The sequence below is a fragment of the Hakea prostrata genome, chromosome 11 (assembly GCF_041222555.1).
Source record: "Hakea prostrata isolate BN-2017 chromosome 11, UWA_Hpros_2, whole genome shotgun sequence".
NCBI classification, from domain to species: Eukaryota; Viridiplantae; Streptophyta; class Magnoliopsida; order Proteales; family Proteaceae; genus Hakea; species Hakea prostrata.
Window position 1 is genome coordinate 2,631,513 of NC_142610.1, and position 21,420 is coordinate 2,652,932.

At 38.2% G+C, this 21,420-nt stretch overlaps 1 protein-coding gene across 1 annotated transcript; it reads left to right on the top strand.

Annotated features, from left to right (window-relative positions):
* Positions 1-11,222: 11,222 nt before the first annotated feature.
* LOC148999572 (DUF2996 family protein) lies at positions 11,223-13,034 on the top strand. Its single transcript, XM_089140148.1, has 4 exons — positions 11,223-11,680; positions 11,858-12,096; positions 12,197-12,269; positions 12,615-13,034. The coding sequence occupies exons 1-4, from the start codon at positions 11,527-11,529 to the stop codon at positions 12,767-12,769; spliced, it is 621 nt and encodes a 206-aa protein (XP_088996274.1). The 5' UTR covers positions 11,223-11,526; the 3' UTR covers positions 12,770-13,034.
* Positions 13,035-21,420: the final 8,386 nt, after the last annotated feature.

The following is a 21,420-nucleotide window of genomic DNA, read 5'->3' on the forward strand; positions in this document are numbered from 1 at the left end:
TTGCGTGTTTTTCTTCCTTTGGCACCTCAGATTTGGTGTGGTAGTATAGGGGCTACCTATATGACTGCCAATCCTATTTTCCATGCTCGCACTAAGCATGTGGAAATTGATTTTCATTTTGTTCGAGATATGGTTGCTTCTCATCAGTTGATTGTGTGCTACTTGTCTACTAATGATCAACTTGTTGATCTTCTTACTAAGAGTCTTCCTCATGCACATTTTCTACTTCTTAGTGACAAGCTTTCGGTTGTGGATCCGTTATACTTGAGGGGGCGTGTTAAGGACTCTTAGTCATTATATTTTCTCATAGGGGTACTTTGGGTATTTCCATGCATTTTCATTTTATAAGTATTTGTATTTATGTTTTACTCAATACATTTTCTTATTCACTTTACACAATATATAATTCTAGGTTCTAATCATGTTTTGGATTCCATAGTATCAAATGGTAAAAGAAGGAATCTTACTTGGATTCTTGAAAAAATAATATGCAATGGAAGAATGAATCGAGTCCTTTGAAGGAGACATTGCATAATTGTTGACTTTTTCGCCAAATGATTATCGATCATAAGGAAAGAGCATAAGAATCCACGACCCAAGTACCGTTGTAGATCAATGGTCCAAAAGAGAGATCGAGCACAAAGTTCACATAGAGTATTTTATTCTTGTGTTTCAAGAGGGCAAAGAAAAATTTCACAATAGAACCGTTAGTAAGAGAGAAGCGGTGGTTACCTATTTGTACTCTTGTAACCACTCATTGACCAAATAACCCAATTGCCTTTGGGCATAAATCATAATTCCTTATATCTCCCACTTGCACAAAGGCAAGTGTCATTCTCTCTATCACTACATGTACTAGACACACACACACACACACACACACACACACACACACACACACATATATATATATATATATATATATATATATATATATAATATATATATACATATATATCCTAGATATACATCTCTTGGTCTCTTTATCATGTATTCTGGATACATAAATCACTTTTGTCTTTGACACCAAACGTCCACAAATCATACTAGTAAATGGGTCGTGTGACTGGTGATATACTTGCACTCAGGAGCCCCCACCTAGAAACTCTCCCAAGAAGCTCAGAATGGTAGCATCACCCAAGATAATAAAATAAGCATTAGTATATCACAATTTCCTAGGTTTATTCAAACTTACTAAACAAAAGGTATCTCGATCCCTCTAATAGATCACCTTCTTGTCCTTAAAATGCTTGCTACTATAACTAATAGAGTTGGTGCCAACAAACACTTTTACAGTGTAGTTGAATCAAACCTTCATTTTCCCCAAGATCCAAGGTGCAAATTATTGGCTAAGTTTCGCCATTTCACCCTCTAGCAAAACTGGCGAAATGGCGAATTTCGCCAATAATTTGTTGAAAATCTCGACATTTCGATGGATGGATAAAGCTTCAAAGTGGTTGGAAATCATACTAAATTCATGAACCTGAGGCTATGATTCAACGAATAAAAAATTCATAGTCCCAAAATAAAGTATTCATTCACATGATCTCATTAAGAGTTTAAAACCCCACTTCCTGGAATTGGTCCCACATGCTGACATGCATTTAATGTTAAAACTTTTCTAGAGAACTACAATAAGGCGGTGAGAGTTTCTTTGATTAGTCTTTACTCTTCACTAGCATCCAACGAAAGCTGAAAGCATAGAGGCGACCGGCAAGTCCAACGAACGAGCTTCTATTATGTGACTTCTGTCTCGTGAGTTCAACGAAAGCATCGATCAGAGCTTCCGTTCTTTCTCATAATTTTCTACAAATCTCATGCTTTACTCTCTCTCTCTCTCTCTCTCTCTCTCTCTCTCTCTCTCTCTCTCTCTCTCTCTCTCTCTCTCTCTCGTTTCCTCCATCTTTGCAAGGGTTTTGTAATAAACTTGGCAAACCATCTATCGTAGATGGGATGCAGATCATGGTTGCAGCGAAGGTGTCCTTCTCCTTTGTTCATTTTGCAATCCCATCCTTATATTTTTGTGAAGAAACTTTAAGGTTCGAAATATATGGGTTCGGTGGTGATTTTTCGCCGACATATCCCATATTCGATGATTTTCGCCAATATTTAGGCGACATTAAATAATATCATTTTTCGAGAGGATTTTCGATTCGCTAATCATCGAACCGGCGAAATATCGCCGAAAATATCACCATGTTTCGGTGATATTTTGCCAAAAAGTTTTTCCATGCCAAGATCACTTGATTGACTCATTTCTTAGTAATGCCCCTTTAGATTGTATTAATCATGATCATAGGTAACGTCCCAAAGTAGCCACATCAACCCCTCGTTTCATGATGTCATTAAAAGTTACTAGGGATACTAATGGACCACAAAGTTTGGAACTCACACAATAAATGAGTAGGGATCTATCATTTCATCTCCCAGTAGTAACAAAGCACACGTTGTATGATGTATGTGCTATGGTGGAGCACTTTATATATTATAGAGTGTATGTCTCTCCCAAACACATACAAGTCTTAGTCTATTCGCACCACTTGTGCCTAATCTAAGCTTCTTTATTGTCACTATCCCAACGCCACATGAAGTACTCGCACCTAGCTTTTATAGGATATATGAATGGTGGGAACATTCATGTCAATTCTCTTCACTATAGAGAATCTCATCTTGATTATGAATCACTTTGTGTGGATGACTTTGGTCCTCCACATAAAGTCATTCATAATCCGTCTCATCTCCGCTCGCTTCTAAAGCACTAGAGCTGAATGCTCATATGAGTGAGCCATTCTCATGCTTATTAACATATCAAATTTTATGCTAGAATAACAAAATCACAAAGAAAGAAAAAAATAAGGCTAAATAGAACTTATATTACTCCAAAATAAAAAAGTTCCAACACATGTAACATATCACAATCTACGCAAGCCCAAGGACTTAACATGAGAAAAAAAATTGTCCTTGGCTATAGGTTGGTAAGAGGGTCACCTAGCATCTGATAAGTAGATATCTATTTAAGTACAATTTTATTCCTTGTTACAATGTCTCTATATGTTTGGCCTTACCATGATATTTGGGGACCTTAACATAAGCAAGAGCTGCCATGTTATCACAGTAGACTAAGGCCGACTTTTGGGATGTTAACACAAGTTCAATATGTTGTAGGAACCTTCTTAACCAAATGGCCTCATGCACTGCAGCCGAACATGCCACATATTCTTTTGTCATGGTCAACAACGTTGTACAAGTTTGCTTCTTTCTACTCCATGAAATGGCTGCATTATTTAGCAAGAAAACATATCTAGAGGTTAATTTGTGCTAATCAATGTCTTTAGACCAGTCGGTATCGTTGGAGCCAACCAACTACAAATTCAATATTTGGTAACACAACATGTGGTTACTATTTCCTTTGAGATATATTAATATCCTCTTGATTGTTTTCTAGTGCTCTATGCCCAAGTTTGATTGCTACCGACTAACTAAATCCACTGCATAAAAAACATCAGGCATAGTACACATCATAGCATATATCAAGCTACCCACAACACTGGAATATGAAACTCTTTCCATCTTGGCTTTCTCCTCTACAGTCTTAGGACCCATATCAAGGCTTAAGTGCAAACCCTTTTCCATTGGAATTTCTATCAATTTGCAATTGTTATTTTGATATCTTTTCAAGATATTGTCAATGTAGGTCTCTTGACATAAACTCAGTAATCTCTTTTGTCCATCTCTAACAATCTTGATATCAAACACACAACTTGCTTCACCCATGTCTTTCATATCAAAGATGAAAGACAACCATCTCTTAATGGATTCCAATAGTTCCTTGCTATTGTTAGTCATAAGTATTGCACCAACATATAAAGTCAGAATGCCAAATTTACCATTGGATCTCTCAGAGTAAACACAATCATCTTCCTCAATCATGTAAAAATCATTTTCCATTATAGCTTGGTATAAACGAATATTCCACTACCTAGATGTTTGCTTTAAGCCATGTATGAACATTTTGAGCCTGTACACTTTGTGCTTTAGTCATTTGGTTTCAACGCCTTAAGGTTAATCCATATAGATCTCTTCCTCAAGTTCTCCACAAGAAAAGTAGTATTTACATCCATCTAGTAAAGCTCCAAGTCCATTAAAGCAATAATGGCTAATATAAGGCAGATAGAGACAAACCTAATCACAAGAGAAAAAGTTTCCTCATACTCCACACCCTCGTTTTGGGTGTAACTCTTAGCTACAAAATGAACCTTGAATCTCTCAATTGATCCATCTACCTTACTTTTGATTTTGAGAACCCACTTGTTCCCAATAGCCTTTGGGCCAAGTGGTAAGTCAACCAAGTCATAGACATGGTTAACTCTCATTTACTCCAACTCCTCCTCTATAGCTTTCAACTATTCTTTTGAGCTCTTACTAGCAAGAGCATCCTATATGCTCTTTGGTTCTTGCTCATCAACTGGATTCATCTCAGTTGCCTTATAGTCAACTTTTTCTAGAGTTGCCATGAAGGCTCCTTCCTGTATGTCGAAATGTTGACGAGGAACTAGGCCGAGTGAGGCTGAGTTCACTATGACAAAAGTGCATGTTAGATTGTTCACCCTCTAAAGGAGTTATGACATCATCACTTCCACTCTCACTAGAATCTTCTAAATGAACCCCAGGTTCGCTATCCAGAATCTGAATCCCTAGAGTGAGAAGATCACTATCTTGTGATTCAAAGAATCCCAATGGTTCTTTGTTAGCTCCCACAAGAGATGGAAAATCATTTTCCAAGAATGTAGCTTCCCTAGACTCAAGTTTCGTTTTTCTCTCATTTTCGTCTAATCTAATAAAGACACAGCCCTTGGGGTGTTTAGAGTATTTCACAAACATACACTTTCTCTCTTTAGGTCCAAGCTTTCCATATTGTTGAGAGGTAGAGTAAACATATGTTGTGCACCTCCATGCACCCATGTGGCTTAAATTTGCCTTTCTTTCAATCCACAATTCATATTGTATATAAGGAACATATTTAGTTGGGACTCTATTAAGGATATAGGTCATAGCCAACAAAGCATCTCCCCAATAAGAGATTGGTAAGTTTACATGTGTCATCATAGATCTAACCATGTCTAGTAACGTTTTATTCCTCCTCCCGGCAACTCGATTTTGCTATGAAGTACCTGGAATAGTGAGTTGCCTAGATATCCCTTTTTCATCACACAACTCTTTGAACATATCGGAGAGATATTCTCTAACTTTATCCGTTCTAAGAGTTTTAATCATTCTATCTAGCTGATTCTCAACCAAGCTTATGAACTTTTCAAAGCATTCTAGATTCCGATTTGTGAGAAATAAGAAAAATATGATCATAACGCGTATAAGTCATCTATAATGTGATGAAATAACTTTGTCCCTTCCTAGTATGAACATTAATCATAGGCCCGCAAATATCATAATGGATAAGTTTTAAAGGAAAAGTGGCTCTCAAACCTTTTTAAATGGTTTTCTTGTTGCTTTTCCAGCAAGATATGATTTAAAGGTTGGCAACTAAGATAAGGGACCTTGGCCCAATAAGCCTTCCCATACCAACTTGTTTATCTGACTAGGCCAATATACCCAAGTCTAGCATGCCACAGAGTCAATATTCAAAATGGTACACAAAATCACTAATTGAATTAGATAAATCATCAATAGTATCTAATACAATAAAACCGTTCTAGAGAAAACCACTACCATAAGTAGTATCACCTAGATACAAGACCATGAAATTGTTCTAAAAAACAATCCTAAGACCATGTCTAAGAAGCATAATAACTAAAACAAGATTGTGCCATATATTTGGAGCATACAACACAACATGGAGCAACAATGTTCGACCACCCCCACAAAACTAATTTGCATGTGCGAACGCCAATGACCTCCATACCAGTGTTGTTCCCCATGCTTATTCTTTTGCTTCCTCTTAGAAATTGGTGATATTCCACAAAGCTCGAACATTCCCTTGCTATGTGCTTGGTTGCACCTGAATCAACAATTCACAAATGAGTTCATTCAACAACCATCAAAGTGCGTGTAATATAATAAGATGAGGGATAACACAAAATGTATACCTTCTGCTCAATGCAATCATGAGCAAAGTGACAAGGCTTCCAACAATTATAGCAAATCACAGGTGATTTCTTTTTGCCTCTTATGGTCCCCCTAGAATGTTTGTGGCCAACCTTGTTTCCATTTCCACCCTTGTTGCCTTGCTTTGGACCGTTGAGCATTTTGTTCTTGCACTTAAAACCCTCAACCTTGCTAGTGCTAGCTTCAACAGCAAATACCTTAGTGTGAGGGGCATCAAATAACATGCGATCCTTCTCTAGTTAAGGTGCTTGGCAACTTGGTCAAATGTCTTGATATCATCTGCATGAGTCAATAAGACCTTCATATGCTCTCAATAATCTGGATCCACCGATCCACCAGGATCTATATTATTTCTATAATAATTAAAGCATGTTATGAATACAATCGCGGGGGGGGGGGGAAAAAAACCCCCCGGTTTTGTTGTGATCGCCCTTTACTTGTATATCTCTTCTTGACTCTCCTTGAATCTTCCGTAGCCTTTCACCTTTTGGAATCCTTCGTTTGAGTGTTGTGGAAACAATCTCAAACCCAAATAGGTGTGACGAAGACCGAGAAAGGCGATAAAGGGACCGTAGTTGCCCACAACCCAACACTCAAGACTTAGGCAATGACCACTGAGACTTGCTCTTCATTGGTCTTTTGGCGCCCACATGCACTCAACTTACTTATCATGTTAGACATTGTGATTATATGCTACTTCATGGTGTGACCCTCACATAGCTTTTAACCTTAAAAAATGAGTCATAGTTGGTGCCCTCTTGTGATGAAAGTCCCTCCATGGAATTTAATGGTCTCTCAAAGGGAAATTGAAATACGATGTTTCTCAAACCGAAGCATCATGTCACCCCTCATGGAGCTTAGTAGTGTGATATGAGCTACTAGGTCCTTCTTTTTGCAACAATTGTAGGCCTAAAGGTCTCTATGATACCATGCAAAGGTACCTTCCTTAAGTGGGGGCATGTTGTTTTTATGGTTTCTAGCATTTCTTGCTCTTCTAGAAGATATTGCACCTTATAGTGCTAGAGGTCATAATTCCTCTCATTAAGCATATCTCTTTTAGTGAGATCAACGACAATACTCTTTGTAGTAAGCATATCAACTAGAGACAAGTAAAAAAGAATGAGTTCTAGCATAAAAGACAAGAGACAATAAATCACATTAGCATAATTAACCTACAAAATAAGCATTTGAATGAAAATAAATGCCAAAACACTCAATCAAATTCCCATGAAAATCCTACATAGGTTTTCTATACTAGTTTCATTTTGCACTAGAATCATGATTTCACAATTAAAAGACCCAAATATACGACAGATTCATGCATATACTATTAGGTGGCTCACAAAGAATGCTTCTACCCTAATAACTCCCACTCGGCCTATTAGGCTTCCCGGTGCCCAAAAGTCACTAAGACTGTCAAGCTTCAATCATCTAGACATCTCTCAAATTCTCTGGCATTTGATAGCCAAATGGAGAATTCCGTTTGACTCTCGGTGATGCACACCTAGTTATAGGGAGCATTGTTTGGATTTAGACGATGCACTATCACCTAGACGGTGCTCTACCTCCTCAAATAAATCAGTTCGTCTAAGGCTTTATGATGCACACCTGCTTACAGGGTGCTCCATCTGGGCTCAGATGGTGCTTCATCACAAATGGCGTGCTATCTGGATAGAAATCATTCATTCCGTCTTTATAAAAATGGAGTCCCCATAGGACTAGATTCTCAAATTTCATCATTCAACACATAATTAAAATCCACATGAAAGACTTCAAAATATTTTTAAAAATCAATTTCTTTCATGCACTAATAGATCTAATGCACATTAGACAATCCTAATGAGTTATTCCCCAATGATGGTTGAATAAAAATTCATGAAACCAAAAAAAAAAAAAAAAAAAAAAAGCCAAATCATCCATCCATATATTTACTAGTTAACAATCTAGGGTTCCAAATTTGAAACAAGTGAACCCTGGATCTTTCCACATTGGATCTATAGATTAACAACCTAAGAAACCAAAACCAATGATTTGAGGGTAACTATGTAAATTAATTAGTGGGTTGTTACAAGAGTACAAATAGGTAACCACCGCGTCTCTCTCTCATTGACAGCTCTTTGCATGTGAGAATTTCATTTGCTCTCTTGAAACACAAGGAGAAAAAACAACTCTGTGTGAACTCCCTTTGGTCAATCCCTTTGTTGGACCATTAATCCACAATGATACTTGGGTCGTGGATTCATGTTATCTTTCCTTGTGATTTAGAATCATCGGGTGAAAAAGAAAAAGTCAACAATTATGTAGGGCAGCATTTCCTTCAAAGGACTCGATCCATTTTTTTCGATGCGTATTCGTTGTTCAGAATCCAGGTAAGATTCCTTCTTTTACTATTAGATACTGTGGAATCCAAAACACGATTAGAACCTGGAATTCTATTTTGTGGATTCTTGAACCTCTCTATATTATTTAAAACCAAGATTAGTATAATGTTGGATCTTATTTCTTACTTGCCAGATAACATAACAAGTCGAAGTGATCACTTGGAAAATCCAAGATAACTCCTTATTCCATCTCCATTTCTCAGACAAGAAAACTCTCAGATACAAGATAGAAGAAGATGCAAACTTATCAAACCATACACCTAAGAGACCAGAAGCCCAAACTTTTCTTATCCAGCCACATTTAAAGAACAAATGCATAGCTGATTCTTCAGAATCCTTACAAAATAATCAAACACCTAAAATTAAAGGCCAACCATCGATTCAGAATTTCTCCTATAGGCACACCATTATTTATGTCTCCAGAAAAACACCTTATATCTAAGAATACTTTTTGAGTCCCAGTAGAACAGCCACCATTTTTGACCTTTGGTTGAACATCATTGAATGTACACAGGTTTTTAGCCATGAGTTTTGTTGAAAAGTTCACCTTGTTTAGAAGGGAGAAAACACTTCCCAAGTGACTGGCCCCTGATGCAAAGAAGTTTTAGCTAATTCTTCAGCAAAATGAATAGGGAGCAGCTGTGACAAAGCCATTTTAGCCCAGGTATTGTTTATAACAACCTTAGACACCTTTGAACTGCTGCAAAAATGAGGGAAACTAAGAACAAAGTGAAGATGCCGAAAGACCTCATATCTAGGGGTCTGTCAAATAATTATCCAACCCATCTTCCAACCTCTTTTGAACAACTGGTTGCAACTTGGTTGCAGTGGAAGAAATACCATTCCAGATTCTAGAACCATGCTTTTTCTTAGCCTTAGGGTCAAAGAAAGATGAATTTGGGAAATATTTTCCCTTTTCCCTTCAAGACTTGCCTTCTGACTTGAGCTCAAAGGCTAGAAGGTTCATAAATCAGTCTCCAAAGCTTGTTTAGCCAGGAGAGCATCATTGTGGGTTTGAGTTTTATAAAACCCTAACCCTCCTTGAGTTAATGGGGGTACACACTTTATCCCAACTAATTAGAGATTGGGTTAGATGACTTGCCTGAGTTCCCAATCCAGAAGTTGCTCATTACTGAGTCGATCTTTCAAAAAATCTGGTCACTACTAAAAAATGATCTAATTCATTTTGCAGATGTGTTTTTTACTCAAGAAACTCTACCTGTAAGAAATAATCACACCATCATTTGCCTTTGTACCTAGAGGGAATTCTGCATCACAGGTAGGTGATTTTAGACCCATAAGTCTTTATAATGTCTTCTATAAAATTCTTGCCTCAACTTTTGGCTTCTCGAATGAAGCCCACGTTAAGTAGGTGTATTTCCCCTCGGCAAGGTGTGTTCGTCCCTAATAGACAAATTGTGGACAATATTACCATTACCCATGAGATTTTTCATTATTTGAATGAGAAAGAGAAGGGAAAATTAGGTTTTGTTGCTACTAATTAGACTTATCCAAAGCCTATGATAGACTATAATGAATATTTCTTTTAGATATCTTTAGAGTTTTAGGCTTTGGTCTAGATTAAGCTTAATTATTTTTTCCTTAACCTCTTCAAGGCTCTCCTTTCGAATTATTTTCCCCCTCTAGAGGGATCTGCCAAGGATGCCCTCAAAGCCCCTCTTATTTTTATATGCCACGGGATTCTTATCTCGACTAGTATGGGGTTTATCGAGAGATGGGGGCTTTAAGGGTATCTAGATAGCACGCAAGCTGCCGGAGATTACTCACTTGTTTTTGAAAGATGATGTTTTCACGTTTTGTGGAGCCTTGGAGGACCATGTGGTAACGATAAAGGCAACTTTGGTCTTTCTTTTTGATCTATTTGAACAGGCAAGTCAATTTTCAAAATAGTAGACTATGGTATAGTAACGATGTCTCTGATGATTTAAAATCATCCTTCTCTCACAAGATTGGCATTCCTATCATGAATAGTTTTTCTAAATATTCATGTGACAACCTTTTGACTTCTACATAAAAAATTAAGGACTTCAACTTTATCATAGATAAGGTGACTGCCAAGTTGGATAATTGGAAAATTAACTCGTTTTGCAAGAAGGCAAGTTGTTGCCAAATCAATCTTAACGGTAAACCCCTCCAATTATATCATGCTAGTCAATACATTTTAGATATATATCCTTTAAAAATAGAGAGAAACAATACCCGTATGCATCTTTTTTTTGATAAATAAGTAGTTCATCAAGGAGCAACTGAAGCTACCAGAGGAGACAACTCATGAAGCCTGAGAGAAAAGCGGCCAAACAATAGGTACCTCAACTAGTTAGACTTTCCGATCTAGCTAGGACATACCCATATGTATCAGTTGCATGTTTATTATATCAACTAATGATCTAGTGGTCCCAATCTTACTCTCAAGTGGTTTGGCATACCTCATGTCGCAGATTCGAATCCCCTCTGCTCCTCTGTTTATTTTATTGGACAGTTGTGTAACTAAAAAAAACTTCATTTATTTTTTTTTCTGGAATGCAAAATTCCTGGAGGGCATGGGCAACGGTATGTACGCGTGGCAGAAACTGGGCCACCTGTTTTTTTATTTCGTTGAAAGACTGAAGTAAACATTAGAGAAAAGGAAAATGTAGCTGAGTGGTATTAATATCAACCATCAAAAGAACACAAAGAGGATTGCCATCCAAAAACAAAAGAGAGAGAGAGAACAGGATGGCGTTTCAGTCGAATAAGACCATTTCATTGCCCACCACTCCTTACCGGTTGCAACTTATTTCTGAGCCTTCCATGCTTCTACATCGCGTTCCCTTCTCTCCTTTGCCTCACTGCCAACTACCTAGCTACCTCCACCAGAAATTTTTCTCACTGGTTATTGATCCACTCATCATAGGAATGAGATTACACTGATACCTCTCTCTACCCAGGTGCTTCTCTTCCTATTTTCGGTGAAATCTGCATCTATTGCACTTTCTGCTTCTGCTACTGTTACAGAGACCACAGAATGAATTGCCCTCTAACCAAATCAATCAAACTTGGTGTCTCTCCAGTATTTTCCTCAGTCTTGCCTGCAAGAGACCATAGATGGGAAGTCAGCAAGTTTAAAGTATCGAGAAGATTTCTCGTGTCGTGTGCTCTGCAAGAATCCACTTCCACAGGTAATTCAAAGTACTAAATTTCTGGTTTTCTGTTATCCTTTTTTACTTCTACTGGATGGTTTTCAATTTTCTTTGTTCACTGATCTTGGTATGAGTTTCTGGGTTTGATTTCTGAGTGGAAAATTCAAAGGCTACCCACTGTTTACTCATTTTCTTTTTATCTTTCACTACCATTAGTTGCTGCTGGAACGAAGGAGACAACGGCTGTGTCAAAAGAAGCTCCAGCAGCAAATGAGAAAAAGGAGACAAAGGCTGTGTCTGCCAAAGAAGCTCCATCAAAGCCACAGCGTCCAGCAAAAGCTCCAGCCAAACCATTACCTGAATTGATGGAAGAGGATGTGATCCCAGCATTGAGAATGATTCTTGAAGCTCAAGATGATCTATCAGAAATTGAGTTATCCTTCGCTGATAACAGGGTGAGTTAATTGAGTATTAATGCTTCTATGTCATTGAACGAGGTGGATTATTGCCAATGAATGCACTAAACGAACCCTTGTCTGCCATTGTGGCTCACAGTTGGAAGGATCCTTCAAGAAGCAGGAAATTCCCCACTCGTTTTGGGCTTTCTTCCCAGATGGAGTCCTTACAGGTACTAGTTGATCTATGACGCTTCACCATTTTGTTTTTCTTCTCCAAGGTGTGATTAATCACCATTCCAGATTTTCCAGAAAGCCAAAAAACCAATTCTAGCTTAAGATCCTTCCACCAAAACCCAGTAATTGCATTCTGCATCACTATTTTGAGCATCAGGGATTTCTAGGGAAAATGCATGCAGCAATCTTGCCCCCTCATCAGTTTCATGGAAGAATCTATTAGCAATCAACAGGGAACAAATGCAATTTTCTGGCTTATTGGAACATATTTTCATTCATGTTAAAGCTTCTTTTTGCGCATGATTGTCTCTGGATTTTCATTCCTATTAAATGATTTTCAGGACCAAAGGGATTTGCTTTGTCCTCGTATGGTTCGGAAGTAAGCACAGTTGAACCTTTTCTGATCGATGAAAAGAAAATCACAGGAAAACATGTAGTTTTTTGGGTTGAGAAGCGTTTGGCAGCCCAGGGAATAATTCCTGTGTGGAAAGAATGATACCATCAGAGATGATTTGAAGATTTGAATGTAAAATGTCTACACATTGTACTTTTAATATTTCTTCCTCCTGCATTTCTGTACTTCTATGGAAAGAATGCTGTAATATTTGTTCATTAAAGTGAATCAAATTACTAACTGAAGGTTCCAAAGACATTAGTTTTCTGCATTCACCCAAGCGATCGAATCATCCAATCAAGTAGTTCCATCTTATTCAACTCCTTACCTCATCATCAAGGGAAGTGTTTGAGTTACTCGCTGGCTTGATCCTAAAAAGTGATTTACAGTGGAATTTGATCCTTCGATGATTAAGTACTACTCAACCTCGAATCTTGATTGACCTATTTCTTAACATGACTTGGTGGCGTGTGTTGGTGCAGAATTTGTCAGGATTGTAAACCGCAAATCACACCCAGATATGGTTCGATCTAATATTGGATCCACTCTCATGTGCAAGATTGACGAAGAACAGTTAGAAACGGAGCAGATCAGTTGGATCGGCGCTCCGTCTCCGACAGTCAAGTCAGTAAGCGAAAAAGGATTAGCGTTGTAGAGCTCAAGAGAGCTCAGGGAGATTTGAATGTCAAAGAGCAAGAAAAGTGCTAGGTGTTTTGAGTGAATGAGAGTGTGTTACTTTCTATCTATGCTTCAACTTTATTTATAATTTTACTTTACTGACTTAATCTTGCCTGAGCCGTCGATTGAGTGCTGTAAAATCAATGATTTGGATTAGATCCTTGTGTGGCTTTCAGTTTGATCCCGTGTCTAATTTAGACCACTTGTTAGTGCCGGTCGACTCAACGCAAACTGGGTTCTGGGTAATTTATCCACAACACAAGCCCACAAGCCTACTGACCAGGTTGAAATAGAATTGAAACTCTGGTTAGGGTATGATCACTTTAACTTTATTTCTTCATCTGATCTTCCCTGTGAGAATTCTTTAGTATTTGAGCTCATCTCCAGTCAAGAGAATTTATTCAAACGCTGAGTTCATTTTGAAAAAGTTCATCAGAAACTCTAAGCTCATCCTTTGATCAATTGAGTTCATCAGGAATCTTGAATTGATCTTTTGATTTATAGAGCTCATCAGGAGTCCTAAGCTCATCATTTGATCATTGGAGTTCATCAGGTATCGTCAAATTCTTCTCTGAGCTAGAGAGTTCATCAATGAATATTGGATTCATCAAAGCTATCTTCTGCCTTTGGAGTTAACCATTCAACTTGAATATTAATTTTGGAATTTGCTATCAACGTGGCAAAATCTGGACTCACCAACGTTTGAAATTTAAAAACTAGAATTTCAGCTTGCCGTTTGAATTTATCTTGAACTAGATCTTCTTGCCTTGGGAAAATGCTCCATTTTTGTAATCATTTCAAAAGTAAGGTTCAACCCCCATAATTGTTTCAAACATCTGATGAAGACCCTCATCTTGTTAGCCTTTCACCATGCCCTCATAAATGTTAACCTTTGTTTTCAGCAAATTTGGTTGATCTTCCGACATACGGTTTCAATGCATTTTCCTTGACTTATCCATTTTCTCAACATGTTCAATTGCTTTGTTCCAAAATTTGAGAAATTCGGCCCTTTGTTTCTCGGACGTCAATTCCGATCAGTTACAACCGTCGATTTGAATCGTTGTATATTTTCCCTCCAAATTTTAAAGTTTCCAATCATGTCGTTCTACTCCCTACTTTTACTCCTTCACTATTACATCCTTTCTTCTTCATCTTCTTCTCAACTCTGCCTTTGCCCCTTTTTTTTGCTTGTTACTTGCTTCATTATTCTATGAAACATTTTTACGAACCTTCCTTTCCCATCTTTCTTTCTTTTATTTCTTTATGGATCATCCTGATAACCCATTGATCCCAATCTTGTTCCTAAGGTTGAAACCTCTTCAAAACCTGTTTCAGAAGAACATGTTATTGATCTTCCTACCATCAATCCCGGTAAAGCCCCCAATCTAGGTTGGGATCCCATTCTATATGCTCACGATGAGGTAATGGTTCCTTACAAAGTTGTTGATACTAAGAAAGAGAAAAAGAATCCGGAAATAGTTGGGCCCGAGTGGTACCTTGCCAAGATTAAAAAGGCCAAGTTATCCTCCTATCTCCAAGATTACCGCTTCCCTTTAGAATTCAAGGCTTGGGCTCCTGAACCTTCCGATTGTCCCACCTTATTGCTCCTGGAGTTATTGCTATCTATATCAAGTCTCTAGAAGCTGGGTTTAGGATTCCTCTGAATCCCTGAGCTCAATCTCTTCCTGACTACTATAAAATTTGTCCTTGCCAACTGACCCCAAACAGTTGGAGCCTTGTTAATTGTTTATGGGCATTTGTTCAGAAAATGGGACGCAGTCCTTCCTTCAACCTCTTCATGAATTATTACACTTTAAAGGATGGAAGCGAGTGTGGTTTTGTACATTTTTCAAGGTGAACCAACATTAGTGCTGAACAGGATGATCGTTCTACCTTTGTTGACTCTTCCATCCCACATGATAACAAGGGTTGTAGAGAAAATACTTCTTTTGTGCCATCCGCTTCCAAATTATCGCTCCCGATGGGGTTTCCATTCCATTAAACCATACGCTCCCTTTAACCAGAGGCCTCCTCTTGATGAATATGATCAAGAAACAGGATTTCATTTCCCTCTAGCATTCAAATTGATGTTAATGAATTCAAGACTGATGACAGCATCAGTGCCAAACTAGATGATCATTCTATCTTTGCTAAGTCGTCCATCCCACATGATAACAAGAGTTGGAGAGAAAATATTTCTTTCGTGCCATCAGCTTCCCAAATTATCGCTCCGATGGGGTTTCCATTCCATTAAATCTTTGGCTCCCTTTAACCAGAGGTGTCCTCTTGATGAATATGACCAGAAAACATGAGATTTATTTTCCTACAGCATTCAAATTGATGTTAATGAATTCAAGACTGATGACGGAATAGCCCGCTATGGCCTCCTGCCAGGTACGTTTCCTTTGTTTTTTCCTCTTTTATTTTTTCATGAGCCTTTCAAATTGACTCTCACACTTTATCTAGGGGTTGGAATTCGGAAAGCCCCCAGCATTGCTAACATTCAACAAGAGGTTCATGTTGAGAGAGAAACCGAAATTGCATCTGATAAGAGAAAGAGAGAAAAGAATCCTTCCTAAAGTCTCAGCCAACCTTCATTAAAGAAGGGTTTAGATGTTGGAGACAGAAAATTTGATGAAGACAATGATGGCTCTGGTAAAGAGCATGATTATCTCAAAGAGAAAAGAAAGAAGACCAAGGGCAAGAAAAGAAAATTTGTTGAAAGAGAGAAAGAAACTAATGATGAGATCAATAAAGAGAAGAATCTTGAAGTTGTGAGAAAAGATGGTGATGATGATGAGATTGAAATCACAAGAGTAAAGGTTGACGAGGACTTCAAAGAGAAGACTTCGGACCATGGGACCTTCCTCTGGTCAAGAATTAACTTCTCTGGAGAAGAGTAAGAAGGTGCAAACTTCATCTCCTTTGAAGGAGAATGGTGGGGAGAAGAGGAATAGAGAGGGGCAGTCGAGCCTGTCCAGCCCTCCGAACATGAAGTCTCCACTCTACCTTCCCTGGTTCATCCTTCGTCCAGTGGAAATGAAGTTCCAACCGTCTGTTCCTTAGAATTTATGTCAGATGCTAATGTGTCTGGATTTACCCCTTTTGATGAGGTCATTGGAGAAGACCACACTTTTTCAAAAATAAATCCAGATCAGGAAGTAAGAGGTGAGAATCCTTCAGCTATTCTAATTGATTAGATTAGGAAAGTGGCTGAAGAAATCGCTGCTTATGCTGCAGGTGAAGTGATTGAACAAATAGCTAATCAATTGTTTGATGAAGAAAGTCGTGAAGGATTACTTACCCCTTGCTCCTAACAATGTCCCATAAAATGTTTCTGATGTTGCTAACATTCCTAATGTCGCTGATGTTCCCCTTATTCCTAATGTTTCTATTATTCCTGAAATTCTTGTCATTCCTGATGTTCCTATCATTTCAGACATTCAGATCCAGCCTCAAGTTCAGCCCTCAACTGAAACTAAAAGTCAAGAAAATCCTGCAACTTAATTAGTTGATTTTCAAATCGCTTCTAATGATGCCGCTTTAATACCACATGACCAAGAAGCTGCTAATGTTGCACTTGAGCATCAAATCGGTCCAGCTCAACATGAAGACATTCACAGTGTTGCCGATTCTAAAGACCACTTCAAACCCATATGGAATTTGAAAGAAAATCACACAGCCAATTGGAATTGAGAGGTTGCCCGTAAATGGGGTACTAAGAGCAGAATCCCTCGCTTAGGTGGATTGAGTGAACAAGGATTTTTTTTTTTTTTTGGTAAATTTGAAAAATTAAGCTAAATTTTCTCAAATAAATAAAACTTATGTTTCTCTTCACCTCATGGACAAAATGGTCATTTCAATTTCAAAGTTAATAAAAAAGTAATAGTGGGTAACTTGTAATTTTTGAAAAAAGAAACACTAGTATAGGTGGATTTTGTTCATGCCTGTGCGGGTATCTCTCACACAAGCATAGTAATGTGACATGTGTCATTGTTTCACCAAATGATTGAAAAAGAAGGGCACCTTTGCAATTATACTATGTCAGTTAAAGAAATTCTGAAATTTACAAAACTCTTCTCTTAAAATAATTAGATTCACCTAGTGAGGCCCAAACAACCCGATGACACCAAAGACGAGTTGTGTGAATCTAACACAACTCGCATAAAAAGAACCGTAGAAGCTGCTAGAGATGTCCCAATCTACTTTCTTTTCTTTAAGATTTTCATTAGTTGTGAAAGAAAAATGATTAGTTGGTGACAAATCTAAAACACACCAGAGAGAAAGGAGATTAGGAGTAGATTTAGAAAATAGGGATGGGAGATTACTGACATGGAAGGAGAGGGAAAACAACAAGAGGAGGGAGAGAAAAAGAAGAGCTATCTCTCAAACATGTACTCATGTTGGTTGAAACATTAGTGGTTTTAGTTTGAGGTGGTTTACATTCAACTGAAAGAAAAATAAACAAAAGGGTAATTTTCATCTGGACCCCCTGAGGTTTGGTCCACGTCATTTTTAGTCTAGTTTAAGTTTTCTTTTGCATATGGCTCCCCTGTGGTTTCAAGAAATGATTAAATAAGGACAAGCTTAACAGAAACTGTTAGTTTAATAAATTTTGTGACGAACATACCCTCTCTCTTTTCTTTTTTGATTTTTTTTATTTTTAATAAGTTTATTTTTTTTATTCAAATAATAAATGTAAAAATCTCATTTTTTATGGTGAAAATATTCTCTTAACACGTGAGACCCTCTGGTATTTCCTCGTCGTGCTCTCCATCTTCTCCATCATCGGCCAAGAACTCGGCAACTGCTCAGCCAGGAGAAAACTCACCAAGTTGGTGCTGGAGCAGCCCCTACTTCAACACCACAATGACTCTCTCCTTTTCGGCCAAATCTCTGTTAACCTCATTTGGTACGGAAAGTTCAAGCCTTCTCAACGCGCCATAATCGCTGATTTCATCTCTTCCATCACCCCAACCCATTGAAAAACCCAAACCCAACAACCCTCTGTTCTCACTTGGTGGAAAACCACTGATAAATACATCAACTCAGCTCCAAGAGACCCTCTTCTCTCTCCCTTCATCTGGGTAAGCAGCTTCTGGACGAGAACTACATTTTGGAAGTCTCTCACCAGCAAGCAGCTCGTTCAGCTTGCAGCCAGAGGCGAACAGAAGAACGCCATTAATGTCGTCTTGGGCTTCTGATGTATTTGTCGAAGCAGGGGTGGAAGTGGAACACATGGGTCTTCTCCAAGTTGCCAGCTGAAGAATTCCCACCACAAGAAACACAAGTTCGCTTACATCTGGGTTGGAAGAAGGGACCAAACTAGAAAAATGATTCGCATACTCATAGACTTTGAATAAAGGATTTGAAATAGGGAGGAAGAGGAACCCTAGCTCGCCTTAAGACATGAGAAAACCTCTTCTTTTGTTCCTATGTCGCAACTTGTTTTGAGACGAGATGCTCTGAGTGATCATCACTAGGATTTGAAAACCACTCTTTCATTTTGATCTGAAACATGTTCTATCTCTTTGGGATTTGGAAAACAATTTCGCCTGATTTATTTCCAACAATTTGTTCTAAAACATGATGCTCTGAGTGATCGTCACTAGAGCCCACACCATTGCAGTGAACACAAATCCAATTAAAGTAAATGCATATTCTAAAGATCAAATCCGATTCATTGCTTTGAGTTTCGAATTGTTTCATATAATCAGATAATGCCACTATTGCTATTTATCTCTTTGAGAATTTAGAATTTGGAATTTGGTTTTGTTTACTTCAATGATATCCACCCATTTCTCCGTCACACTCAGACCGTCTCTCACATTCTAACTCTCTCCGCTTATCTCCTTCTCACGATCTCAAAACCACCATGTTCAATTCCATCTCCGGCGATCCCGTTAGTGCCAACACCTCTGCTCCTATAATTGTTCTCCAACTAAATGCACCAGTTAATAGACACCCAAATCAAGTTTATCTAGAATAGATCTCCAGGTTCAAGTAAACAGAAAAAAAGAGAGTCATAAATTACTTGTAACTCGTTCATAAATCTGAAACAAGTAACCTGAGATAGAAAGCCCTTCCGTGAGCAACTTTTAATTGATAAGAAAATCATAGTTGGTAAAAACTGTAGGGATCGATTTTCCAATGCAAGTACCGGCTTAGAAGGTGGCGACAGAGCTGAAGTGGCCGGCTCTGGCAGGCCGTGATGAGTTTCGAAATCGAATTGGGTGATGGAAGAAGGGACCAAAGACCGAAAGGATAGATCGGTACTTCGGGTGGAATCAAGAGGCTCTTCTTCCTGCTTCGTCTTCGAAGCCTTCGAAGTCAGCTGCAGCAACAAGGGCTAAGCGGTTACCAAGTTCTTGGCCGAAGACGATGGAGAGAACGGTGAGGAAATACTAGAGAGTCTCACCTCGTGGTTAAGAGATTCTTTTAGATTTTTACATTTATTCTTTGAATAAAAGAAATAACCTTATTAAAAAAAACAAATTAAAAAAAAAAAAAGGGTATTTTTGTCACAAAAATTATTAAACTAACAGTTTCTGTTAAACTTGTCCTTATTTAATAATTTCTTGAAACTACAGGGTAGCTATATGCAAAAGAAAACTTAAACTAGACTAAAAGTGACCTAAATCAAACCTCATGGGGTCCAGATGAAAATTACCATAAACAAAAATTTGAGCATTGTTTTGACAAAAATCTTGAGAAAACGAATAGATTGTTTACGTAGTTTTTGTTCCTATTATATCAGTTCTAATCCATTTAAAAATGCAAAAGAAACTAAAGATTAGAATTTCAATTCTAACAAAGGTCCAAAAGAAAAACAACAGAAGGGAGAGAAAAAAATTCCAACATGCAAAATAGGGATTTTGTTTCACTTATTAAATGTCAAAACCAAGGATTTGAAGAAAAAAAATGCTAAAAAGGGGGAAATTCCAAACCCTAAAGGAAAAAAAACAAAGAAAAAGTTATTTCCTGTTTACAAATTCGAATTATAATCAAGGTTCGACATGTCGACTCGTGTCGCCGTGCCCGCTATGCCCGAATCGAAGTTTAATGGCGACACGGGCGACATGTCGCCAAAAGTCGCTCGACTTTTGGTAAGGGTTCGATGAAAAATCGAACCCCTGTTTCGAAGGGTATTTGGGGTCATTTTGACATGAAATTTGACGTGTAACCTAATTTGAGGCCAATAAACACATTTGGGGTGTTATTTTGACCTAAAACATCACCTAACCTAAAGTTTATAATTGGCACATGTCCAACTATATGCGGGCAAAACTGGAAGTTTGGAAAATTCATATAAACTAATGTAAATATGCAAAGAGAACACAAATACACAAGTAGTAAAGAGATGTACTAAAGTTTACAATTCATTATACAACTATGTTGAGTATGGCTCATGCTTCACATATTGTTGCCTTTGTAGGAAAAGGGGTCCCGCTCCCCGAGTGAGCGGGCGAGGGACCGGGAGGCGGCCCAATAGTGAGGTGGGCAGGGGCGGCTCTGATAGGTTTTAGAGGCCCTACATCACTTTGGCAAAAAAGCGAACGAAAAATCGGCGAAAAACAAACGAAAGGCCGTTATATAAGGCGAATGTATAGACATATCGCCCAGACTTTTCGACGATATATCGACTTTCGGCGACATATCGCCGACACGGGCGATATGTCGCCGACATTTGGTAAATGTCGTGTCGCTGGGGAGTCGTGTCGCCCCCGCGACATGGCGAGTGTTTTATCGCCCTGTGTCGGCGATATGTCGCCGACACAATGAACTATGATTATAATTTACATCTATGAACTACAATGATTTTTTTTTAGTTCATCATTTTCTTCAAAGATTTGGAAGGAACGAGTTTAGCATTGAAAATTCCTTTTTGTGCTCTCAACCAAGGTTCGACATGTCGACTCGTGTTGCTGTGTCGGACCCTGGCGACATGTCACCAAAAGTCGCCTGACTTTTGGCAAGGGTTCGATGAAAAATTGAACCCCTATTTCGAAGGGTATTTCAAGTCATTTTTTACCTGAAACTTGAGGCCAATAAACACATTGGGAGTGTTATTTTGA